Source organism: Dermacentor andersoni, chromosome 2 (genome assembly GCF_023375885.2).
Source record: "Dermacentor andersoni chromosome 2, qqDerAnde1_hic_scaffold, whole genome shotgun sequence".
NCBI lineage: Eukaryota > Metazoa > Arthropoda > Arachnida > Ixodida > Ixodidae > Dermacentor > Dermacentor andersoni.
This window is the reverse complement of record NC_092815.1, coordinates 236,780,288-236,805,020: the sequence shown is the minus strand read 5'-3', so window position 1 is coordinate 236,805,020 and position 24,733 is coordinate 236,780,288. Positions and strand designations below refer to the sequence as shown.

General features: G+C 47.0%; 1 protein-coding gene across 1 annotated transcript in view; it reads left to right on the top strand.

Annotated features, from left to right (window-relative positions):
- The window catches only part of LOC126539918 (BOS complex subunit NOMO1), a 78,550-nt gene that overhangs the window by 5,463 nt on the left and 48,354 nt on the right, over positions 1-24,733 (top strand). Inside the window, exons 3-4 of the mRNA XM_050186736.2 lie at positions 6,700-6,894; positions 16,782-17,162. Of these exons, the coding sequence (XP_050042693.1) occupies positions 6,700-6,894; positions 16,782-17,162 (576 nt within the window). The remainder of the gene's footprint in view (positions 1-6,699; positions 6,895-16,781; positions 17,163-24,733) is intronic.

The window sequence follows — 24,733 nt, the reverse complement described above, 5'->3', positions numbered from 1 at the left end:
CTTTCTTATTCCTTTTTAGGAAGTACTTAGGCAACATTTTATATTTCATCTTTTTTTCTTTTGTGGTAAATGAAGATCCAAGCTCTCTAAACAGTAGAAAAAGTGATAATCTACTATAATCTTAGATAATACACTATAATGCTTTTTTGTAAGAACCATTTTCACGTTTGGCACTCAACAGGTGGATGCACCATGTCATTGTTATACATTAGCTTGCTCTGCTCATGCAATTGCTTAGGCTGCTACAGGACAGTGCAGCCAGAGGAAATGCACGCATAATTTATGTTATGAGCAACACCACCATACCTGGCCTTAATACAACACGTCTGTAAACCTTACGTTATGTTATGATGCCACTGTTTGTATTACACCCCATGTATTATTGCTGTGCCATGTCAGTAAATGTTGCTGTGTTTCATGGCATCATAGTAATGCATCAGAACGGCAAGTTGGGTCAGTTGGTTGGGATTCATGGTATGGGCTGTAACAGCGCACACAAGACAGGGACAACAGAAGGAATAAAACGACGACACAGTGCTGACTCTCAACTGAGTTGAGAGATTAGTCAGAGATTAGTCTTGGCAGAACTCATTGTGTGATTCACTTCAGCATAAATCTTGGGAGGCTTATGGGGCAGAGAGAAACAACATTTGACTTTGGTAGTGCGTGCCAACAAAGACAGTCTGAGCAACTATGTCGATAAAATATACATTGTAGTACTATACATTGTAGGCACCTACTCATGACCATCTTTATCCCTCGTTTGATTGCTTTCGTTTCCATGTCTGCCTGTAAAGAAACTGAGCTCTTGTGTCTTAAAGGGGACCTGAACCACACCTCGGGCTTGGTAGAAAAACACAGCCTGCACATAGCACACGCTGCTGTGAGCATTTCAGCCAAATTTTGCAGTCATGTGCAGCGCGTGGAGCTTGCAAGCGAAGCCCGAAGTCACCTTTTTCTCAAATGCTCTCTTTTCAACAGAAGCCTGCTTCTTACTATTTTCTGGACGCTTTATTTCGTAATGCAGCAGATTCTCATATGTGGCTGGTATTGACCACTAGCTAACATGAATCAGGAACAGTGTTTGGATCAGTGCACTTCTTCCTGCTGTTGATGTGCACAGTCGAACCCGATTATATCGAACCCGTTTACAACGAATTATTCTATATATCTGGGCACGGTATATTTCTAATTCTAATTCTTGTAATTGTAATTCTAATTTCTGGGCACGGTATAGTTACAATGAGTATATATAGCAAAAATTACATTTACATAGAACAAAAATAGCAGCGACTCCCGATATATCAAACGTAGAGCAGCGGAAAAGTGCCCCCAGAGGTTGGCTTTTCCTCGCGGTAGCGGGGAAACCAGACGGCGCGGCTCAATCCAACCTCTCTTCCTACCGTGACCGCGCTGCTTCGGACGAGCCGTTGACACCCCTCTGCAAAAAATGATCCTGGCCCGCCCGGACCGCTTGCTCAAACAGCCAATCAGGGGCTCTTGTGCCCTCGTTGTGCAAAATGACGAAAGTGCGAGTTGTCTCGCTCCTTTTCTGGTTCATTGTGTGTGTGCCTTGTGGGCCTTCTCCCGCAGTGTTGCCGTGATGAAGCGGCAGAATTTGCCTTTTGTCGTGAAGCTCGAAATCATAAATCGGGTTGAACGCGGTGAGAAGTCGGATGTGTCCCCGCACTGTGAATAATTCCGAGGAACACTCTCAGGACGTTTTTGAAGAATAAGGGGGAAATTGGGGCTAAAGCGGCCACTTTCTCGCCCCGGTGCCCGTGGCGCCCGACGCGTACGCACGGCCGTGTACGAGTGGTTCATCCGAAATTGCTTCAGCCGTGCTGGCTTCTGCGTGCTCGGTGATGACCGTAAATTCTGATGACTGCAACGCAGCCGTTGCCGGTGTTGCCGAAACTTCGAGCAAGCTGTCAGAATTTCCGGAAGCTATTGAGGAATCAACAGTGGACGAGTTTGTGAGTGCAAATGATGGTGTCACGACCACAGGAGAGCCCGAAAACGAAGACTCCATTGCCGACGTCGTACCGAGCACAAGTGAAAGTGGGCACAACGAGGAAAGCAACGACGGTCCTTTGCCTACATCCTCCGAAGTGACTGGTGCGCTCGCACTAGTCCGGTGCTTCTGCGCGAATGCGGAAGGTTGCGGCCTCAGCTGCTCCCGACTCCTTAGACAATGTGGAGAAATGCGTGCGTTGCAGGCAGCGAAATTGCCCGAGCAGAAAGAAATGCAGGACTATTTCATGCGAAACTAAGCTAGTTTCATCAGTAAAGTGATTTTATAAATGGTATGTGCTTTTATGACATCCAATTATTCAGCAGGCTTATATCAAATTATGCTCTATATCGAACTGATGGGCGTTTTTTTGTGAGTTCGATATAGCCGGGTTCGACTGTATATTTATTGTCTAAATTCTATAAACAGGCTGAAGTAAGCGAAAAATCTGCTTTTGAATTTCAGTAATTACGTACTTCTGAAAAAAGTCGACTATCATGCGCTTGCACTTGGCCGCAGCTGCCAGCGTAGGAATTAAACTTTGGCCAGCTTGTCTATTGTTGTCGTAGCCGTTGGGTCCTGCTAATTTCAACTGGTTCTGAACGCTCCACTTGCCTCAAACCTCAAGAAACTTCAGGTCAAACCACACGCACGCTTGCCAGTGCCTGCTTACTCCTGGCCACTCCTGGTTACACACTTTGGCAGACTTCAGTTCGTGTACAGCTATTCATAGCGCTTCAAAATCAGCAGGTAGGATGTGGCTACTATCCATCAGTCAAGCTGGTCCAGGCCAAAGCCGGACTGCACCACGTAGCACGGTTAGACTGGAGTGTATGAGCATGAGCACACACTCTTGCCCTGTTCTGCACAATGCAAACACTGTGCATACGCACTGCAGTTGCACGTAGCTGCAGCCTGCTATGTAGCATAGATACCACGGCCGCTTCAGAATTCTGTGACCAGCTCGTTGACTGAGCACACTGCAGCTCTCTGAGAACAACCACGCTTGGCACGTCGTAGGCACCAAAATAAAAAATACTGTTGTCTATGTGAACATCCAAAATCAAATTTTAACTGCACGCCACGGTGATATTCAGTTTGCTGACCGTTGTGGGTATGTGTTGCTTCTCTGTAGCCTTCGCAGTGCAAATCATTGAAGGAAGAGTGGAAGTACCGCGAACGGTATATTCAATTGCTGATGACTCCACTTCTGCTGAACGTATTAAAGTACTTTTTGTGGCAAGGTATTTCTAGACTTCAATAAAAAGTGGTTCAGGGCACCTTTAAACGTGGAAATTGAGTCAGGCCCTCACATTGTAAAAGTAATGCTGAAGAAAGAGTGCTAATGTGAACTTTAAGTTCACATGTATGTTGTATGATATGCTTTATAGCTAACGAATGTAGTATTCTGCAATGTCTGTGAGTTGGCTCTAGTTTATTTATAAGATACAAGGAGAGAAAAAGTGGCTGGAAACTGTAATGGCATGAACCGCTTTGAACCACAACTAAGCAACTACAGCACAGAAACTAAAGAAGGATGAATAAGTGTGGACAAGCACTGCACCTGTCCCTCTTTATTTTTCGCTCACTGGTTTATGTGCTGTATTTGTTTGGAAATACGTTAACAACTAGTGCTTCCTCAAACACTGTTGCACCATAAGTCAATAACACGCTTGTGGTTGGTTGATACCATTGTGTTTTTGTCAACTAGACAGAAATTCAGTGCAGTCATGGCACCATTCTCAAATAGCATGATGATTGGAAGCGTCGTGTAAAACTTGGCCTGGGCTCCCAAATCCTTAGATAACGCATCAACTTTGTGCCAGAAAGCGGATTTGCAGATGTGAACCAGGCCCCAGGATGGAAAGATTCACACAAAAGGCTCAATTCATGAATGTTAGGATAATAAGCTGGCTCCTTCCTTGGCATTTCTCCATAATGACACTGTTTCTCTGACACCAGCCTGCTTCCTTGGTGTACCCGCCAGAGACATTTCACTCAAGCAGAGAGCCACATGTTGACGGGTTTCTTTGCAGGTGTCATTCCCCATGCTGCAGTGAGGATGAGAGCTCTTCTTTGTCGCCTTGTCTACCTCCATTTAGGGTGACATCAGTCAGCTAAGGCAACGTAACAAAGCTGTGCGAAGCCAGTGGTTCTGGTAGCACATGCTGTATAACTAAATAACACAGGCATCTCATTCTCAATTGGCTTGTCTTATGATGTGACCGGGAACAAGGGAAATAGAAGCAATTTATTTTTTCATTTACAGCTTGTGTTTATTGAGAAACATACTTAAATGTTTATTTATTTATTTATTCGGTATACCTACATCGCCTGCACGGCATTATCGTAGGGGGGTTAAAATACAGGTGGTCACGATGGAAACATATTCAGCAACATCAAAAGAATACATCAGTAAATAGAACATAGTTTAAGCACTGAAATTCGCAAAAGCGGAATAGAAACTAACAAAGTACAAAACAAAGTGAGTGACAAACTAACTAACAAAACAGAAAAAAAAAGTAGCGCATGTGCACAGATGAATAACAGAACAATCAAAGAATATGACTCTCAATAGCATTTTCAAAACTAGAAGCTGCCATCACTTCATTAGGGAGCTCATTCCAATCGCTAATCGTGTTAGGAAAAAATGAATACTTAAACACATTGGTACGGCACTGATAAGCTCTAATTTTGTTAGCGTGGTCTCTCCTAGATGAAACGTAATGCGGCTCCTTGATGAACAGTGTTTTGTCGATACCAGTTTTACTTTTATATATATTGTAAAGGAATTTGAATCTTAGGATTTTCCTGCGTGAAGAAAGAGTTTTCCAACCCAACCCTTCCCTTATTTTGGATCCTCTGGTAGTAAAATTATAATTTCCTGTTACGAAGCGTGCTGCTTGCTTTTGGACGCGTTCTATTTTTTCTGTGAGGTTTTTAGTGTATGGATCCCAGATAACGCATGCATATTCTAGAATAGGCCTGATGTTTGTTAAATACAAGGTTGCCTTCAGTGATGAAGGAGAATGCTTAAAATTTCGTCGGAAAAAGTGAAGAAGACGGTAAGCTTTCGCGCTGATTGAGTTAACATGATTAGTCCAGTCAAGCGTTTCAGAAAACGTAACTCCGAGGTACTGAACATCCTTAGCGGTACTGAGTGCAATATTATTTAGGCAATAGGAACTGGGGAATTTTTTCTTTTTCTTTGTAAACTGCACATGGTAGCATTTACCAGTATTCAGAGTCATCTGCCACCGCTTGCACCAAATAGAAACTTTTTCAAGGTCGTCCTGTAAGACAGACATATCGGCATAACATTTCACTGCACGATACATGACACAGTCGGCATACAGTCTAACTGTTGAATTAAGGCCTACTACTAAATCATTAATATAAACTAGGAACAAAAGAGGCCCAAGCACAGAGCCTTGAGGCACTCCCGATAGCACCTGCATTGGAGCCGAGTTTACCTCATGTTGCAAAATATTGTGTAGGGAATTAGGATCACAATTTCGGGAGGGAAATAAACCAATTTTAAAGTTGGCTTTAGTGTTTCTTTAAACACTTGCATACCAGGGCAGTGTCGACATGGTCAGCAAGCCCTTGTAGGAGCTTGTTTGGTGACTGGAGGAGTCAGTTGCTGCACCCTTCCAGGCAGCCTCGTGGAAAAGCAGACCTAATATAGCAGGCATGAGCAGGGCTCTTACTCAGTGTTGGTAACTTTCTTTAGGTAAGTCCACCAGTTTGCAGCCTAAAGCACTCCATCTTTGATGTGAAAGCATCAAATGGCTCATTGAGCAACAAAGCTTGCGGTGTCTGTAGCTGCAAAACGGCACCTCAATTCCCATTAGCTGCCATGCCACGTCACAAGCGCAACTCTAGTGAGCAGTGCAGGCAAATCGGCACACCTGCTGCCACGGTAGCTTGCCAGTTGTTTGGTAGTGCTAACTAGCACGCCAGGCTGCGTGAGGGCAGAGGGTATCGCTGTGACGCCATGTCACCAGCGCACCTGGACGGAGCAGATACAGCAATGCGCTGCCGCAGGCTACTGATTGCTGGCTCATGCAACACATATTGCTATGGTACTCGCAGTGAAAAACTTGAAGGACTGCTGAACGGCGTTCAGTTGGACATTAATGCTTTCTCATTCACATCTCATAAGTGCTCAGGTGTCCTCAGATTCTTTTCTTTAGTGGAAAGTTGCAATGTGATGCTGATGACTATAACCTTTTCTTTTTATTTGAACTTTTTGAATTTTAATTATTTCTTTACTTATCCATATTGTGAAGCACTGGATACAACTGGAGACCATAGAAACACAAATTAGACAAGGACAACAGACTGTCGTCCTTGTCTAGTGTGTCTTTTTGTGGTTGTCAGTTGTGCTCATCATATTGCAAGATGAGCAAACACCAACTAACCCAATTTCTGACTTAATGACTTCTGCGTACAGTGAGAAGTCGTGACATATGGAGGCTCATATATGCCCTTTGTGGTAAAACGGGTCTGAGGCATTGAACTTAGCCAAAGTCCCTCAAGGCATTCTATCAGGGCAATTTACTGGCAATTTACTTCTCTAAGTTATTTACTAGAGCTCCAAAAGGGTAAAGTTGTCTTTCAGATTACTAAAACTCACTAAATTTAGTGACTCTCTCACTGGCCCACCAACAACTGGAGTGCAGGTGCTGAGCGATGGCCAGCAGGAGGGTCCCGCCGGGGTGACGGTGGAGCTTCGTGACAGCCAGGGTAAGACGCTGCAGAAGGCCCAGAGCACCAAAGGGGGTGGTTACGCCTTCACACGCATCCTGCCTGGTGAATACACGCTGACCGCCTCACACCCTACCTGGACCCTGGGCCACTCCAGCACCACCGTCAAGGTGCCTGCCGTCATTTTGACCTTTCCCCCACCTACCTACCCACATTGGTGTGCATCCCACCTTTACAGCACAAAGCAGTAATGTCTTATGAAACCGAGTATGATAGTAGTTCATAATGTTATGCTGCAGTGCTACACTGAAAGTGTACACTTTAAATTGTCCTCATGGGCACTTTTATGTCTGTGGAATGGCTCATGCTCCCAGTGCAACAGGCTTGCCCTCAGTTGTGAACAAGTGTTGCGAGGTGGCGTTTGGGACTGACACGATCATCACGGGTGGCGGGCAGTACCGATGGCTGGTGACCCAGTGCACAATGTTTACGTGGTCAATACCACAGCGAACCCACGATTGGCAAAGCCCTTTGTGTGTCCTTTTTAAAGGTTAGTTGTCTGACTCTAGAATAGCTGTCGCCTGTAATGTCTGCAAACGTACGCTGTGCTGCGATGGAGATTTCGGAAGCCATGCGAGGTTGCGCCCAGTGGTTCCGGCAGCCTCGTGTGGTGCTCACGACCGACGCTATTTGAGGGTAATGGCAGCTGGTTATATGCTCATGCGGCAGGTTTCTAGTAAAAGAGGCATTGGCTCAGAAAACCTGAGACAGCCCCAGAGGAGAAAAACACGGGAGGGGACTTTTCATTTCTATTGTGGAGCCAACAATGCACCAGATTTTGTGAGTGCATGCTCCTCCCAGACAAGTGTTGCCTAAAAACAGAGGTACTTCTCTTCCTTCTTTTGCCCTTCTTTCTGTACACACCTCTTCTTTCTCGTGCACTTCATTCTGCGGCCATACTGGCTATGCATGTGAAGAAATGCAACCCCCGTGCTCACCACATGGTCGCACTTTTTGGGCATTGTCATTTACACACGCTTGCACTTTGGAATAGTTCATGTGTTCGCCTTGAGGGAGACAGTTGCGGTGTACACAGCAAGAAATGTGATAAACAAACAAGAAGATACATTGCACTTTGGAGGCAACATGGAGCTTCCTCTTTTGTAAGTGGTTTTCTTGGTGTCATCGCCTCTTTTGTTCACACCACTCTTACTATATGGTGCTTTGTTGGCGCGTGGAAGTGGCATCTATGAAAAATAGCAATAGCGCGAGTTGAGAGCCAACAGCGACATTTTCATGCATAGCTCATATGGTGAAAACTGATGAACTGGTGGGTTGATGGGCAGAATGGTAATATTTCAATAGGATTTGGGCCAAGAGATCCTTGGAGGCAGATTACAATGTTCTCATACATGGACGAGGATCCCATGAAGGATTCAGTCGTGACATAATAATTGAGTGCAAAACACACGTAGCACGAAAGAAATAGATGCTTGTCCCTTATCAATCCCTATTTCTTTTGTGCTTGTTTGTTTTTGGCACTAACTATTTATGTCACGTATACACCAAATTTGTGACTTGTAACCAGCAGGTGGCAGTGCTAGTCAAGATGCTAAATCAGTTTTTCCTGCTATCCTCACCATTTTAAGTACATCCTGCTCTGTACTGATATGGTGAAATGGACCACATCTGAAAAAATATCACAAATCTTAAATTAGGCCCTCAGCAGGTGCTTTTAAGATTCAGTCAAATTTGGAAAAGGTGCTTTCTGCGTACCTGTCAACTTTTAAATTCATCGTAAAATGCCTGATTTTTGGACCTTGTTTATGATTGTTGTATTCACACCAATTATTTTATGATTTTTCATTTGCGTCTAGTTTAGGTCAAACTGATCTCTAAAGATGCAGTGACTAAGCGATTTCATAGCCTGATTTCTGGTGCCTATCAATGATATGGCTTTAACAGTGCAGCAGCGACACCAACTTATAATATCAAACTATAAAGGAAATCTTAATTTTGGCTTTCATTACATCAATATTTCATAAATTAACTTCATAAGTACTTCTGTTTGTTTGTAGCGCAAATCATTTTTGCTGCGACTACAGTCGAACCTGACTATATTGAACCCATTTACATCGAATTATTCTTTATATCGAACAATTTCTTGACACGGTATAGTTATGAGTATATATAGCAAAAATTACGCTTACATCGAACAAAAATAGCAGCGACTCCCGATATATAGAAAGTCAAGCGGTGGAAAAATGCCCCCAGAAGTTGGCTTTTCATCGCGGTGGTAGGCAAACCCGCCGGTGCGGCTCCATCCAACCGCTCCCCCTACCGTGACCATGCTGCCTCGGACGAGTCGTCGACACCCCCCTGCAAAAAATGATCCCGGCCTGCCCGCAGCGCTTGCTCAGACAGCCAATCAGAGGCTCTTGTGCTCTCTTCGTGCAAGATGGCAAAGTTTGAGTGGTCTCACTGCTTTTCTGGTTCATTGTCTGTGCGCCTTGTGGGCCTTCTCCCGCAGTGTCGCCGTGATGAAGCAGCAGAATTTGCCTTTCATCGTGAAGCTCGAAATCATAAATCGGGTTGAACGCGGTGAGAAGTCGGATGTCCCCACAGCGCGAAAGATTCCGAGGAGCACTCTCAGCACGATTCTCAGCAATTCTCTCAGCACACGCGTATGCACAGCCGTGTACGAGTGGTTCATCCGAAATTGCTTCAGCCGTGCCAGCTTCTGCGTGCTTGGCGATGACAGTAAGTTCTGATGAATGCGACGTAGCCGTTGCCGGTGTTGCCGAAGTTTGGAGCGAGCTGTCAGAATTTCCTGAAGCTCTTGACGAATCAATGGTGAACGAGTTTGTGAGTGCAAATGATGGTGTTGCAACCACAGGAGAGCCCGAAAACGAAGACTACATTACCGACATCGTACCGAGCACAAGCGAAAGTGGGCACAATGAGAAAAGCGACGACGGTCCTTTGCCCACATTGTTCGAAGTGATTGGTGCGCTTGCACTAGTCCGGTGCTTCTGTGCAAATGCAGAAGGTTGCGGCCTCAGCTGCTCCGACTCCTTAGACAATGTGGGGAAGTGCGTGCATCGCAGGCAGCGAAATTGCCTTAGCAGAAGAAGATGCAGGACTATTTCATGCGAAACTCAACTAGTTTCATCGATAAAGTGATTTTATAAATGGTATGTGCTTTTGTGACATCTAATTATTTAGCAGGCTTATATAGAATTATGCTCTATATTGAACTGATAAGTGTTTTTTTGCAAGTTCGATATAGCTGGGTTGACTGCATACCTATATCAACATGCCTGTTCACAACACAACTACCAACAAAGTGCGTCAATCATTAATGCAATTTCCGACATGTAAGCAACACACCCTACATTGCGCAGACACCACATACGCATGTAAGTAGGGTTTCAAAGTGCTGCACCGTCTGTGGCTCTTTTGCTTAGCACCTGCATGTCTGCACCAAGTCGGTACCATGGGTATGAAGGGTGCAGAAAAAATGCACTTCCATTCCACCTTGTGAAAGTGGATACAGCGAGGCTGTTGTCGACGTTAGACCAGCGCAATCGACGTTAGTCAAGTTCAAGTACCACCACCCCAACTGACGTTAGACAAGCACTGCGACCACAAGCGACGTATGTCACGCGCACGCACATGTGTACAGAAGTACAGTATACATCGCGATTCTTCTAGACTCTCCGCCAAGCGCAAGTGCCTTATTGAGCTAATTGAATTTTTCAGAAAATTCGTAAAGTACAACTTACACACAAGCTGCATACATGATAGATTCGCATTGTAATTCAAATATAAGAGAAAACATAATTCTGTTATGTGGAAAATTTAAGGACAAAACCCTTTTGCAGCTGCGCTTTGAGGTTTGGCTGTGTGGCCACAGCCACTAGGTGGAGGTTACGCTTCTTCGATAAGCATGAGCCCACAAAAAATTCTGACCAACTAGAGGCTAACAGCTTCGCTGTAGAATCATGAACCAGCCATGCATCTTTCCTGCACCTTTCGAAACGAACGGTGTGGTTCAGAGAGCACCATTGCTATATCGCTGAAATGAATGGCAGGGTGCAGCTCCTCAATAACTAGCTCAGCTGGTGCAGGTGAATAGAACAGACCTTGTGTTTGGCCATATGTTGTTGAATGCATGGTCGTGTGGTCGTTTTGTACTGTTGTGCGCTCTGCAATGCTAGCTAGGCCTAGCTGTATACATTCCCTACCGGGCTTTCTGCTGTTTAGTGCCGTGTTTTGTATTTAAAGGATTGTATCAACAATGTTCTACTGTAGTAACACAGAATGTCGCTAGGGCATTAGAAAAATAAAATGGCAGTGTTCACTGCAAAATTTGGTTGAATTCTCAAGCCATAACTTGTTTTCTGAATTTCGAGGGACACAATGTGAAATAGGTTTGTATCAAGCTGGTGACTGCAAACAGTAACAGTCACCGTATGCAGCCACCAGCTTCTATGGACCCGAGCTTTTGTTATTTCAAATCTTGAAAATCTTCATTGAAAAGAGAGCGTCTGAGAGAAAGGTGATTTCACACTCCTTTTGTGCACTCCACTCACTGTGTACAACAGCAAAACTCGACTGAGATCTTCACAGCAGCATATGCTACCCACAGGCTATGTTATTTCTCCAAGCCTTAGGGTTGGTTCAGGGCACCTGTAAGAAAAATCGAGCCCTTTAGTTCCCTGGCTTTTTATTTCTCTTTTAGAGCTTCTGCATGGGCCCAATACTAGCATTGTTGCCGGCTAAGGTGCATGCAGTCGAACCCACTTATAACAATATCCAGGTGCCATGAAAATTCCATTGTTATAACCGGGTTGCAGGGAAAAAAATTGAAATTGGAGGATGGCAGAGCTGTTGTAAGAAAACTATAATGGCGGGGAGGCCAGTCCCCCTCCCCACCACTTTCCTCCATCCGGCTGCTGATTGTGTTTCCTTGTTTAACTGCTTCCTGGGCGCTCTGATCGCGTGTAACAAGTCGCGGCTGTTGGCATGAAAGAATGGCACTGCTATAACAACTGCAAAGAGGGGTCGGGTGGCAAGTGATATGCGAGGACCGCCGAGGCATCACTTTAGTGGCCCCAAAAGGGGTCTTTTAAAAATCGCGAGAAGGCTGCTGCGGCAGCCTGTCAGCTTGAGAAATCCAGAAGAAACGCTGAGGCGATATCGCCACAAGCATCTTGGCACATAATTCTCACTGGCTTGCACGAGAAAACCCTATGTCCATCAGCCTTGCATGCTTTATGCGAAGCTTGCCAACATCCTTCTCCAAGGCATCCAGGCACTCCATGGAGTGCAGCAGAAGGTTCCTTGCGAAAACGAAGCTCCGGAGGGGGGCAGAATCATCTGCTGGGCCTCCTGTGAGGACAACGTTGAGGCCCTACCACCCTACCTACCCTACCGTCTGCCTTACCACATCATCGCTGCCGTCGCTATCTGATGCGAGCACGTTCATGACAATCGCCTCATCAGGCAGCCTGTCCTACCGCATCATCACTGCCATCGCTATCTGGTGCAAGCCCAGTCTTGACTATCTCCTCATCGGTTATCAGCACTTAGTTTCAAAATCTATGGCCGTGTCCTTTCTTTCCACTGGCAACGTCGTGCATTGCTGATGATCAGCGGGCGGATCAGCCATCTTACGTTTCGGCAGCGAGAAACCACTTGGCCAGGAACGATTTCGACGCAAACAACGAAGACGAATGCGAGCGATTAAGCTGTTTGCAGAACTGCGCTGAATGAGGAGCCGGCGAGCAACATGCAAGCGGCACAGTTGGCGCAGTCCATTCATGTTTTGGAAGGTGGGGCGGCGTAGAACTGTGGGTGTAGACGAGCTGTGTGCCAGCCCACTCGTGTTCGGAGGGGTGGAAGGGCGGCAGGAGAAAGGTGCGCGGAGATGGCTAGAAAATGAGTGCGCGGCGGCTGTTGGAGCAGCGGCCCATTGTGCAACATCTCGAATTTCTCGTTTTCTTTTTTCTTTTCAAGGATTTCGCATTTCACTACCTTTCTGCTCGGACACCCAGCAGCCAAACTTCATCGTTATAACTGATAATGCGGCATCAGGGCATTGTAAGTGCGTTATTTCACCATAGAAAACATACAAAAGTTGCTGGTGCGGCAGCTTCTCATTGTTATAACCAATATGTTGTTAAAACCGGTATCGTTATAGGTGGGTTCGACGCTGTTGGGACGTGAGTACGTGGGGAGAGGAGAGATGACTCAACAGCGTGAATCACAACTGTCAACTTCTCCGGGGACAAGTGGCGAGGCCACATGTGCACGGGCGGGCCGCTGGTGGTGATGTGCACAGGCACCTCTTGCTTCACTGCAGAGCCGGTTGGCGGCTACCTCATCAGTTCAGGAAATTCATGCAGGATGCGAGCAAAACGTTCGGCGGCTGCCAGCCAGAACAACATAGGACTCGGCAGAGGGTGTTTTGAAGGCTCGCCTTGCACAATCGCTTGCTATACGGGATCGGGAAGGTGTTTGTTGTGCACATTGACGAGAAGACCAAAGTGCCAAAGGAGGCCTGTACCCAGGATACTGAATTTCACCTTTGTCACAATGAAAATCCATCTGAATATTTTCTTCAAACCTAAATCCAGCGATAGCGAGTGATATCCGTAAGTGGCAATGGTTGTGTTGTTCACTGCCTGAAGGGCAGACGCACTGGGGACACAGCGCTCTGTTGACAAAGCTAGCACCACGCTTACCCTACACCGGTATCCACAAGGAATCGCAGGCCACTGTCACGGTCGGTGAGGAAGAACACTGATGGACTGGGGTATCTGGGGTATCCAGAACACTGGTCGCCCTCAGTGCCGGCGGCGGCCGTTTTCTGCGTAATCGCAAGGTGGAATGCATTTGTGGGCAGAATTGCCGTGCTTCCTGTGGTACCAACAGATTCTCTGTCGCAGTTGCTGGGTTGCGCTGCAACACGCTGGTGCTCTGCAAGAGCACTGCTGTACCGTATGGCTGACACTGTGTCGGTGAGGTGAGATATCTGCTGCCATATGTCCTTAAGCTCGTTGGTAAATGTGGGAAGTCCCGTATCTGTTTGCACCATTGGGAAGGATGGCGAAGCCACTGCATTACAAAGTCGGCGAGCTGAGAAAGTCGTTTGTCAGCAGCTGAGGCAAGGATCATCCGCATGTTTGTAGGAAGCCATTGTAGGAAGAGCTCCTGAAGCAGCCTGTTGTCAATATCGGTGGTCGTCATGAAGAGCATCTGTTGCATCTGATGCAACAATTGACCAGGGGTCCAGTTGCTGAGCTCAGCGCCGTGTAGCAGCTGTCTCAGTCACTGTGGTTGTCATGGCGTGAGTCGGCTAATGAGCAGTTGCTTGAGCCTTGTGTACGCATTCGCTGCCGCGGGAGCCACCGGTAGATCCCGTACTTCACTTGCTGTTATAGGTGGAAGGCTGCAGACCACGTGGTGATACTTTGCCTGGTAGGCGTCAATGCGTTGGGTGGCGAATTGCGATTCCACTTGCAGAAACCATAGGTCTGGGTCGGCTGTCCAAAGTGGCAGTAGTTTAACGTCGACTGCAGAGATGGCTGGTGCATCAGCTGTAGTCTCCATGGCATCGATATGTACCTGTCCGGGTCACGGCTGTTGTGAATTCAGATATATACGACATTTGGGGCGATTCCCAGACTGTGTGCGTGCTACCGGCACATCTTAGCTAGTGCAGGACGTAGGTAAGTGGCTTGTGGTCAGGAAGGACGAAAAATTCTACGCCTTCCAGGGATGGCCGCCTACATGGCCAGCAGTTCTTTCCCAAAAGTACTGTAGCGGCACTGTGGTGGTTAGGGGGGGAGGTAGCTTCCTCAGGAAAAACAAGTCGGGCACCAGATTCCATTGACGATGTGCTGTAAGACAGCACCAATGGCTGTGTTGGAGGCATCAACCATCACACACTGCAGAATGCCTGGCCTAGGGTATTCAAGGAGTGCGGCATTTGCCAGGGTGTCCTTGATCTCTCAGAAGGCTTCTGTTGGCTCATTGGACCAGGAAAGGGTGTCTGGAAAGCTTCGTGAGCTGGACAGCAGTTTGTGGAGGGGTTGGACGATTTGTGTGCAGTGGGAGATGAAACGGGGATAGAAATTCACCAAGCCCAGGAATTCTCGCAGCAGGTGCTTCGTATTTGGCTGCGCAAATTCTTGCACTGCTTTAACTTTGCTGAGGTGAGGCCAAACTCCAGAGCTAGAAATTATGTGTCCCAAGAATGACACCTCAGGTACACCGAGCTCACTTTGGCCATGTTCACAACCACCCTGTGGTCGACTAAGCTCTGGAAAATGGTGTGCAGATGCTTTATGTGTTCTTTCGGCATGCCACTTGCAACTAACAGGTCATCAAGGTGAGTGTGGCAGAAGTTCAGGCCACATGTGAAGCCATTCATGAATCTCTAAAAGGTCTGACCCGTGCTTCGGAGGCCGAACGGCATCCGAAGGAACTTGAATAGTCCGTAGGGCGTTGCGATGGACGTGTTCAGAACATCCTCTGGTGCAATGGGAATTTGATGGTATGCCCGCACTTGGTCTATCTTTGAGAAGATGGTAGCACCGTGTGGGCTCGTCATGATGTCATGGTTATATGGTACCGGATACCTGTCTGGTGTCATAACCCGATTTAATGCCCGGTAGTCTCCACATGGCTGCCAGTCTCCCGGCGATGACTTGGGGACCATGCAAAGTGGAGATGCCCAAGGGCTCAACAAGGGCCTGATGATCCCCACTTCCAGCATGTGGTCAAATTCTTGTCAGACATTGTCTTGTTCAGCCACACTGGAGGCGAGTTAAACAAATGATTGAGGACCTTAACAGAGAGAGTGTAACAGTAGGGTTGAAGGTTATTATGCAGAAAACAAAGATAATGGTCAGTAGCTCGGCAAGGGTTCAAGAGCACAAGATCGCCAGTCAGCCTCTAGAGTCTGTGAAGGAGTACGTTTACCTAGGTCAATTACTCACTGGGGACCCTGATCATGAGAAGGAAATTTACAGAAGAATAAAAATAGGTTGGAGTGCATACGGCAGACATTGTCAGATCCTGACTGGAAGCAAACCATTATCATTGAAAAGAAAGGTGTACAATCAGTGTATTCTACTGGTGCTAACATATGGGGCAGAAACTTGTAGATTGACAAACAAGCTTGAGAACAAGTTAAGGACCGTGCAAAGAGTGGTGGAACAAAGAATGATAGGCATAACGATAAGAGACAGGAAGAGAATGGTGTGGATCAGAGAGCAAATGGGGGATAGTCAATATTCTAATTGACATTAAGAGAAAAAGATGGAGCTGGGCAGGCCATGTAATGCGTAGGTTAGATAGCCGGTGGGCCATTAGGGTTACCAAACAGGTGCCAAGAGAAGGGAAGCACAGTCGAGGATGACAGAATACTAGGTGGGGTAATGAAATTAGGAAATTTGCAGGCACAAGTTGGAATCGGTTAGCACAGGACAAAAGTAATTGGAGATCGCAAGGAGAGGCCTTCATCCTGCAGTGGACATAAAATAGGCCAATGGGGATGATCCTTTTATGTAATAAACGTTACATAATGTTAAGACATTGAATGTGGCACGTACAAGTCGTAAGTTGGCCATGGTAGTTAACCTCCTTCTGTAGTCGTGGAAGTTCAGATTTATTGTGTGGTGCTGCAGAAATGACATTCTTTCACTTCTGCAGATTTTTGTGGTTTCTTCCAAGCACAAGTGTAGCACATCATCTCTTTGGAGCTTGAGAAAGGTGCAGAGGTGCATCTCACCGGTCACCTGTCATTTATAACAGGAGGCCCACTGGTGAGTCATGACATACAGAAATTGAGACCTTGAAAAGTACTGCTCTGTGCGCATAGAAATAAAAGCAGCCACAGATGTTCTGGATCAAACGCGTGTTTTATGGTTTTCTCAAGGAAAGTTTGCATGCTGATCATGATATCCATGGTGGTTGAGTGATTGCTGCAATGGAATGTTAACCAGCGTTAACCGCATGGAATTTAATCCGCCAAACATCTCTGCAGGTAATTGATGACAATGGCAGCCCCGCTGAAAGCCTTGTTGTTGCTGGCTACGATGTCCGTGGTGAAGTCTTTGGCGAGGGCGACCCAATACGAGGCGTGCACTTTGTGCTTGCAGCTGACAAGTCTGAGACGGCGACGAAGTTGGCTCTCAAAGGCTGTGAGGCCAGCTCGCCCAGGGGTTTCAACCTGCCAGTTGGCTTGCGCTTCCTCTGCGCCGTGACATCTGCCAATGATGGACAGTTTGTGTTCCCCGCTGTGCCACCAGGCTCCTACAAGCTGCTGCCTTTCTACAAGGCGGAGCGCATTGAGTTTGACATAGCACCACGGCAGGCCGTCTTCTCTGTCAAACACGGCAGCCACCGCTTCCCCAGCAAGTTCCAGGTAAGTGGCGCAGCAACCAGAGCAGCATTTCGTTAGCAGTGCATCCACTACTGCAAAACAGATCTGCCTGTAATACAGTAAAGCTTGTTAATTCGCATTCCACAGGGATGCTACGAAAATTAAAATTATACAAAATTCGAACTAATGGAAGGCGGAGAAAAAGAATCGCTCGGTTAAGGCGCGTATATAGTCCGACGTGGCGTGAGCGCGCGTGCGTACACGTGCTACGTCACGTTGGCGAGAACAACGTCTATAGTTCGAAGCATTGGCGCAGCCTGCAGTCCTACGTCAAGATGGCTCTTGCTCCATCCGCGCGCTTGTTGCGCCGACTGGCGCAAATAAAACAGGTGCCCACACCGCTTCGCCGACGTTCGAAGACAGCTGTTCAAAGCGGCACACAGGTTAGGGATCGTTCTGCGCATACTCTGAAGAGAGCAGCTGACAGTGCGCGCGTCGAAGTCCAGAACAGACGATATTTCCGCTGGCGCAGTGCAAGCGGCGTAGCGCGACAGGCCGCAAGCGACAATGAGGGTGTCTACCAACTGGAAAAACCGGGAATTCTCAGGGAACTTGAATGGTCTAGAAATACTGGGGGAAACTCAGGGAATTTGTGCTTCTATCAGGGAAAATTAGCTGTAACTTTATTGAAAGCGAACGAGAGTCGTGGTAATGCTGGCTCCAGTAACAGAGGAATCGCAACGAATCGTCATTGACGCCGTGTCATCGGCACGATGTATTGCCAGAGTAGTTAACGACCGATTTTCCAGATGCCCGATAATTCGCACGGCTTTGCGGCACCACCACGTACTCCATATAGTCGATGTATATTGCCCTGACTGCAGGTCTGAAATGGCATTAATCAAAGCCACCACCGCCGCCATTTTCATTATCTCGCCGCCTCGAACCGGCACTCTCGCACGCAGATCCTCTGGCAACCGTAGCCACCACCGCGGCAACGTTAGGCCTAGCTGCTTCTGCGTTCGCTATTAAGCTTCTTGTCGTGCGGTGCCGCGTTTTTCATTTAAAGAATTCGCCCCAGTCAGCAATGGCACCGACTCCGCCTTTGTAATCCTCGCGATTGGCTTCGAAGCTCGCAGAGCACAGCGCGTTGCATAATGCCAGTCTCCGAAAGTTAGCTTCGCCTCGGTACAGCAGTGTTACGCGGTGAAGCATAACAAGCGTGGGAAGGGGCAATTGTCACGGGACACAGTATGTATTCCTTAATTATACATGCGTGCACCCCCGTTTCCTGTCACAGTACGAGCACCGATATGCCTAATAAGTGTACTGGCAGGCCTTCAGAGCTTTTTCTGACCTGCCTGTGGCAATTTTAGCCCTTAAGGGCAGTTAAAGACATGCATTCATTTTTTTTTCTGACTTCCCGATTTTTCTGATGTTCTTGCGGCCCCTAGGGAGTCCAAAAGATCGGACGTTGACTGTACAACTGACCAAGAGGATGCTTCAAATGTCCATGGGGTGAAAGCGTGGCAGAAGGAGGATGAGAACAGAAAGGGTCGACACACTGAGGAATTAATGGGAAAGGAAGCATGCCGCCGCCTCTTTGAAGGAGCTTGAGCTCAAGAAACAAAGTGTTAGCTGACGTGGAGATGCAGGTGTCCCTCATCCAAACCAAAATAAACTCTTTAAAGCAATGAAACCCAACACTGAGATGTTGTGGATAGGCTGAGAGTATGTCAGGACAGTTGAGGTTGACTTCCCAGCTGCGCTGAGAGAGAATCTTAATTGTGACAAACTTCAGGCCTCATACCGATGAGCTTGCTATCCGTTGATAGAAATAGCTCATATTCAAAAATATTTACTTATGTATGCATCTCCTTTCCATTCGTGTTTGAAAATGTTCGACTCAATTTGGAATGGGTTTTACCATTTTCTTTTTCGCTGTGCATTTTACTAACACCTTCCTTCTCTTTTCTTTTTAAATAAAACAGATATTACTCCTTACTATTCAAACTGGATGAAGTCATTTTATTGTTTCAACATGCTTACTAGAGAGTGACAGCATCGGGCCACATGGTGTCAACCTGTCTTGACATAAAACAAAGTTCTGACTCATTCAGGGAATTTCGCAAAGGTGCTCAGGGAAAACCTGGAAAACTCAGGGAATTTGGAAATGTCAACTTGGTAGACACCCTGGACATGTGCCGAAAACATCGGACTGTTATTAGACGCGCCTCTGCGCCGCCGACGCTCACTGCAGGAACAAGAGCTGCGCTCTAAAATGCGCTCACGAAACGCACCAAAACCTGCTGCGACATTGATCTTCGTTGTACTTTCATAGCTGCACCGTCCAAACACGTATCCCAGCGATGCTTTCCTTTGAGTGACAGCCACGAATCTCAGAGGCTATATTTTTTGGTACTGCGAGCGCCGATAAACGTCATGTCAATAAATGGACAAAAACACGTAGCGCCGTGTCCGCATCTTTTATCTTGAAGTTCTTGAGAGAGGGAGAAAACCAACCTGCTACAGAGGCGTTGCCTATGCTTGGCCAGGCGCAAACGTGTCTCTCTCGTCCCTCTCTCCAGTCAGGCCTAAACGAAGGGCACCGCAGATGGAAAGAGCAAAGCTGCGTGGCCGGCGTGGCGACGCCAGTGTCGACAATATGCTCCTGTGCACTAGCACTCTCCTCATCCACGATGGCGCGGAGTTGGAATTATCGGTGGCGGTGCGGATTTCAGTGTGAATTAGCGGGATGCGTTACGTATCGCTGTCAATACATTGTTGGACAGACCGCGGCAGCTACTTCAAATTATCCATAGTTTCGAATTAACGAGTTGTGAATTAATGAGCTTTTACTGTATAAACAGCAGCAGTTCATGCTACATATAACGGGCATTCATAAAGTTTGTATTACTGTCAGTACCATAAATTTGGAACAGGCTTACACGAGAAGCATCAAAATAAGTGCACATCTTTATAGCTCTAGCGAAATATAAGAATGGTCTACTACAGCCGAACCCCACTATATCAAACCCATTTACATCTAATTATATATCAAGCAATTTCTGGACACGGTATAGTTAAAATGAGTATATATAGCAAACATTACGCTTACATCGAACAAAAATAGCAGCGACTCCCGATATATCGAACATCAAGCAAAGGAAAAGTGCCCCCAGAAGTTGGCTTTCCCTCGTGGTGGTAGGCAAACCTGGCGGCGCGGCTCCATCCAACAGCTCTCCCTACCATGACCACGCTGCCTCGGACGAGCCATCGACACCCCCCTACAAAAAATTATCCTGGCCCACCCGCAGTGCTTGTTCAGGCAGCCAATCAGAGGCTCTTGTGCCCTCGTCGTGCAAGATGGTGAAAGTGCAAGTTGTCTCAGTTGTCTGCAGTTGTCAGTGCAGTTGTCTGCTTTTCTGGTTCATTGTGTGTGCACCTTGTGGGCCTTCTCCCGCAGTGTTGCTGTGATCAAGCGGCAGAATTCGCCTTTCGTCGTTAAGCTCGAAATCATAAATCGGGTCGAACGCAGGGAGAAGTCGGATGTCCCCACAGCCTGCAAGATTCCGAAGAGCATTCTCAGCATGATCTTGAAGAATAAGGGTGCGATTAGGGCTAAAGCAGCCAAACTCGCAACCCAGTGCCCATGGTGCCCGACACGTACGCGCGGCCGTGCACGAGTGGTTCATCCGAAATTGCTACAGCCGTGCCAGCTTCCGCATGCTCGTTGATAAAAATGTTCGTTGATAAAATTGTAAATTCTGATGAATGCGACGAAGCCGTTGCTGGTGTTGCCGAAGTTTGGAGCGAGCTGTCAGAATTTCCGGAAGCTGTTGACGAATCAACAGTGGACGAGTTTGTGAGTGCAAATGATCGTGTCGCGATCAAGGGAGAGCCTGAAAACGAAGACTACATTGCTGACATCGTACCGAGCACAAGCCAAAATGGGCACAATGAGGAATGCAACGACGGTCCTTTGCCCACATCCTCCGAAGTGATTGGTGCGCTCGCACTAGTCTGGTGCTTCTGTGCGAATGCGGAAGGTTGTGGCCTCAGCTGCTCTGACCCCTGAGACAATGTGGAGAAGTGCGTGCGTCACAGGCAGCGAAGTGCACAAGCAGAAGAATATGCAGGACTATTTCATGCAAAACTAAGCTAGTTTCATCAATAAAGTGATTTTATAAATGGTATGCACTTTTATGACGTCCAATTATTTAGCAGGCTTATATCGTATTATGCTCTATATCGAACTGATAGGCATTTTTTTGTGAATTCGATATAGCCTGGTTCGACTGTATTCACAGTAAAATCTTGTTCATGCATTTTGGGAGAAAGACACGAGAGAAAATGTACTAACCAGAAGAATGCATGATCTGAAGTCACAGAAAAATTTGACAGACTCAACTGTAGTTGACATCTACATAATGCAGAGTGTTACACAAAACGTTGCAGCATGAGATGCTGACATGCACCTAGCTTGTGAGGCTCAAGCGGCTAGGGACATGCGTTGTTGTTTTTGAGGCTTCAGCAAGCTCACATTTGCGCTCCTCAATTTCAGCCTTCGTCAGCAGCTTCTTCGAGTGGGGCATTTTGGCACGAAGCTTTAACGTGCCCGCTCGGTGCAAATCGTTGCGAGGCGAGACGCTGACAGGCGTCAAGCTTTTGGTGTCCGAGCAACCCGAGACACACATTATCGTTTTCCTACTGCACAGTGTTGTAAGACGGCGTCGAGAAACCGAAACAAAATCGAATTGGTCAGTGACGCCAGAACCCCATGCCACCAGAGCAAAACATGATGCTCGCTTTGCACTGCCTGCATCAGGGAACAGTCGCTCAAAAGCATGCTGTATGCTTCCAACATCACTACGCCCCACAGGCTGGGAAACAGATAGGTAAAGATGCTCATTCCCAATAGAGTTGGCCGTGGTGGCTGGGAATGCGACATGCAATGATTTGCTTCTAGTACTGGGATAGGAAACTGAGTGCATGCCGGCGTCAAGCTGCTAATTATCTCAGTCGCGTGCATCTCATGCCTTTTCTTGTTCACGTGACATCTAACAGCCAGAAAACGTATCAAGCGATTGCAGTTTGGCGATGTGCTGAACGTTGGTGCCGAATGATTGGGTTTTCCGGAAACATAAAAATCTGTAAAAGAGAGGCGTAACTGTATTAGGTCATTTTCTGTGTTTTCGATTTTGGAAGTGATGCCGGAAAATCGTACGTAACAGGATTGCATCAACAATGTTCTGCTGTAGTACCGCAGAATATCACTAGGGCACCAAAAAAATAAAATGGCAGCATCCACCGAGAAATTTCGTTGAATGCAAAGACGTGGGATCGTTCTCCACCTGCAGCAAGTTGTTTTTTTCATCCACTTTCATTGCCATTACTTTATCATTCCTTTAATTCAATTAGTAAGTACATTTAATTTCCCCTATGTTTTCTTTGGTGTCTTTGTTGGCGCCTCATGATATGTTACGGAGACGTTGGGAATACAGTAAAACCTCATTAGAACGTACCCGATTAAACAGTAGTTTAATTTTAAAAGTAGTAAAGTCAAATCCCCAACTCAGCGGCCATTGAACATAATGTGTTTTGTATCCGCATAAACCGCACCAGCTCATTGCGTACGCATCGGTTAAAACGTAGCGTTTTCACTTTTCGTCGCACAAACACGGTGGTGAGTCGTCTCCATCGAGCAGCCCGGCAGCACAACAAGCCTCAGAGATCGGAACAACGGCCTTCAAGCACCCTGCACGTTTGTGCGTGAAGCCACATCAACATCAACATCATTTTGACGCCGTGCTAGAGAGATGCCAGAGGGCGTTGTGGCGTCGTGCAAGCGAGGACTCGCATCACACCGAAGCTCGGATAAAAAAAAGACGCTGAGGGCTCAGCATAGAGGAAAAATTAGACATAGTTTTTGCTATGGAACGTGACACGGAAAAGTCGGCGCTGGCATGCAACAGGGATCTGCTGTTGACTACAGTGTGTGGCATTTGGAATGCGAAGAAGTTGCTCGGCAGCGCTGCTGCGACTGTGAAGAAATGTCGGCTACAAGGTTCTACTTTTCGCCATCGTTGCCTCTGTTGTTGCTGAAGTGTCGACTAGCGACAGTGATGAGGACGGCACGGAAAGCGACAGCACGGGCGATTTAGGCCTGACAGTAGCAGAAGCTGCGCGTTACGTCAGACTCATGAATGCAATCATCACGATGAGAACAGCACCTGGCAATGAAAAAGGTGCCCCGGGACTTCTGCAGCACTACTGTGTGCGTGCACGGAGAATACATAACACCAACGAGGAATCTGCCATGCCAGTGTTCGCCAAGAAGAGGGGGCTGGCTGAAAAGCTGGCCCGCAGCTTCAGTAAGTTTGAGGCCGCTGTCGTCGTGCTAGGCCGCCGTGGCATCAAACGAAAATAACAGTTTTGTCGCGCGAAGTGAATAAATACTGCATGTATTTTTCCCCTTTCATCGCACTCTCTCTGAGTTCCGTTTTCGACAGGTAAGTGGGCAATCTCATGCTAATTCGGTTGAACAGTACGACCGTTTAGTACGTACTTTTTCCGAGCTCCAGCCAACTACGGTTTAACAAGGTTTCACTGTATAGAAAGACTATTTACAATATATACGAAAGCAGAGTCAGTGCAGTTAAAGACCATTTACCTTGGCAGGTGACAGCAGGCGGCTGGCGTAAGCTATCACACGCTCGGTACCATTCTGTTGTTGGGCGAGAACAGCGCCGATGCCATGGCCGCTTGCGTCAGTGTGGACTTTGGTCGGTGCAGACGGATCAAAGTGGGCAAGTATGGGAGGGGTGGTCAGAAACCCGATGAGAGCGGCAAACGCATGAGCTTGCTCCGTGCCCCATGTGAATGACGTGTTCTTCTTTAGAAGATCTGTCAAAGGCCAAGCAACGTCGGCAAAGTATTTGACGAAACGGTGAAACACAAACACAAACACAGCCCAATAAAACAATGCACATCAGAAGCAGAAACACAAACACAGCCCCAACAAAACAACGCACATCAGAAGCAGAACGTGGCACAGTGAAATGGCGAACGGCGTAAACTTTTTTCGGACCTGGTTGTACACCAGATGCGTCAATGAGGTGTCCCAACATGATAATCTGACAGCGCCCTAATTGACATTTCGTGGAGTTCAGTTGGAGGCTGGCTTTCCGAAAGGCCAAGAGAATGGCAACAAGTCGGGTAAGGTGGCTGCCGAATGTGGGAGAAAAAACAATAACGTCGTCAAGGTAACAAAGACAGGTGGTCTATGTATAGCCTCGCAGTTCAAATGTCGCAGGAGCATTGCATAGGCCATAGGGCATGACTTTGAACTGATATAAACCATCCGGCTTGATGAAGGCCTTCTTCTCGTGGTCCATTCAATCAACTGAAATCTGCCAGTAGCCGGATCGAAGATCAATGGACGAGAAGTATTTAACTCCATGCAAGCAGTCCAAGGCATCATCGATGCATGGTATTGGGTAGACGTCTTTCCGTGTGATTTTGTTTAAGTGCCGATAATTGATGCAAAAACGCCAGGTGCCATTTTTCTTTTTTCACAAGGACAACAGGCGAAGCCCAAGGGCTGTCTAATG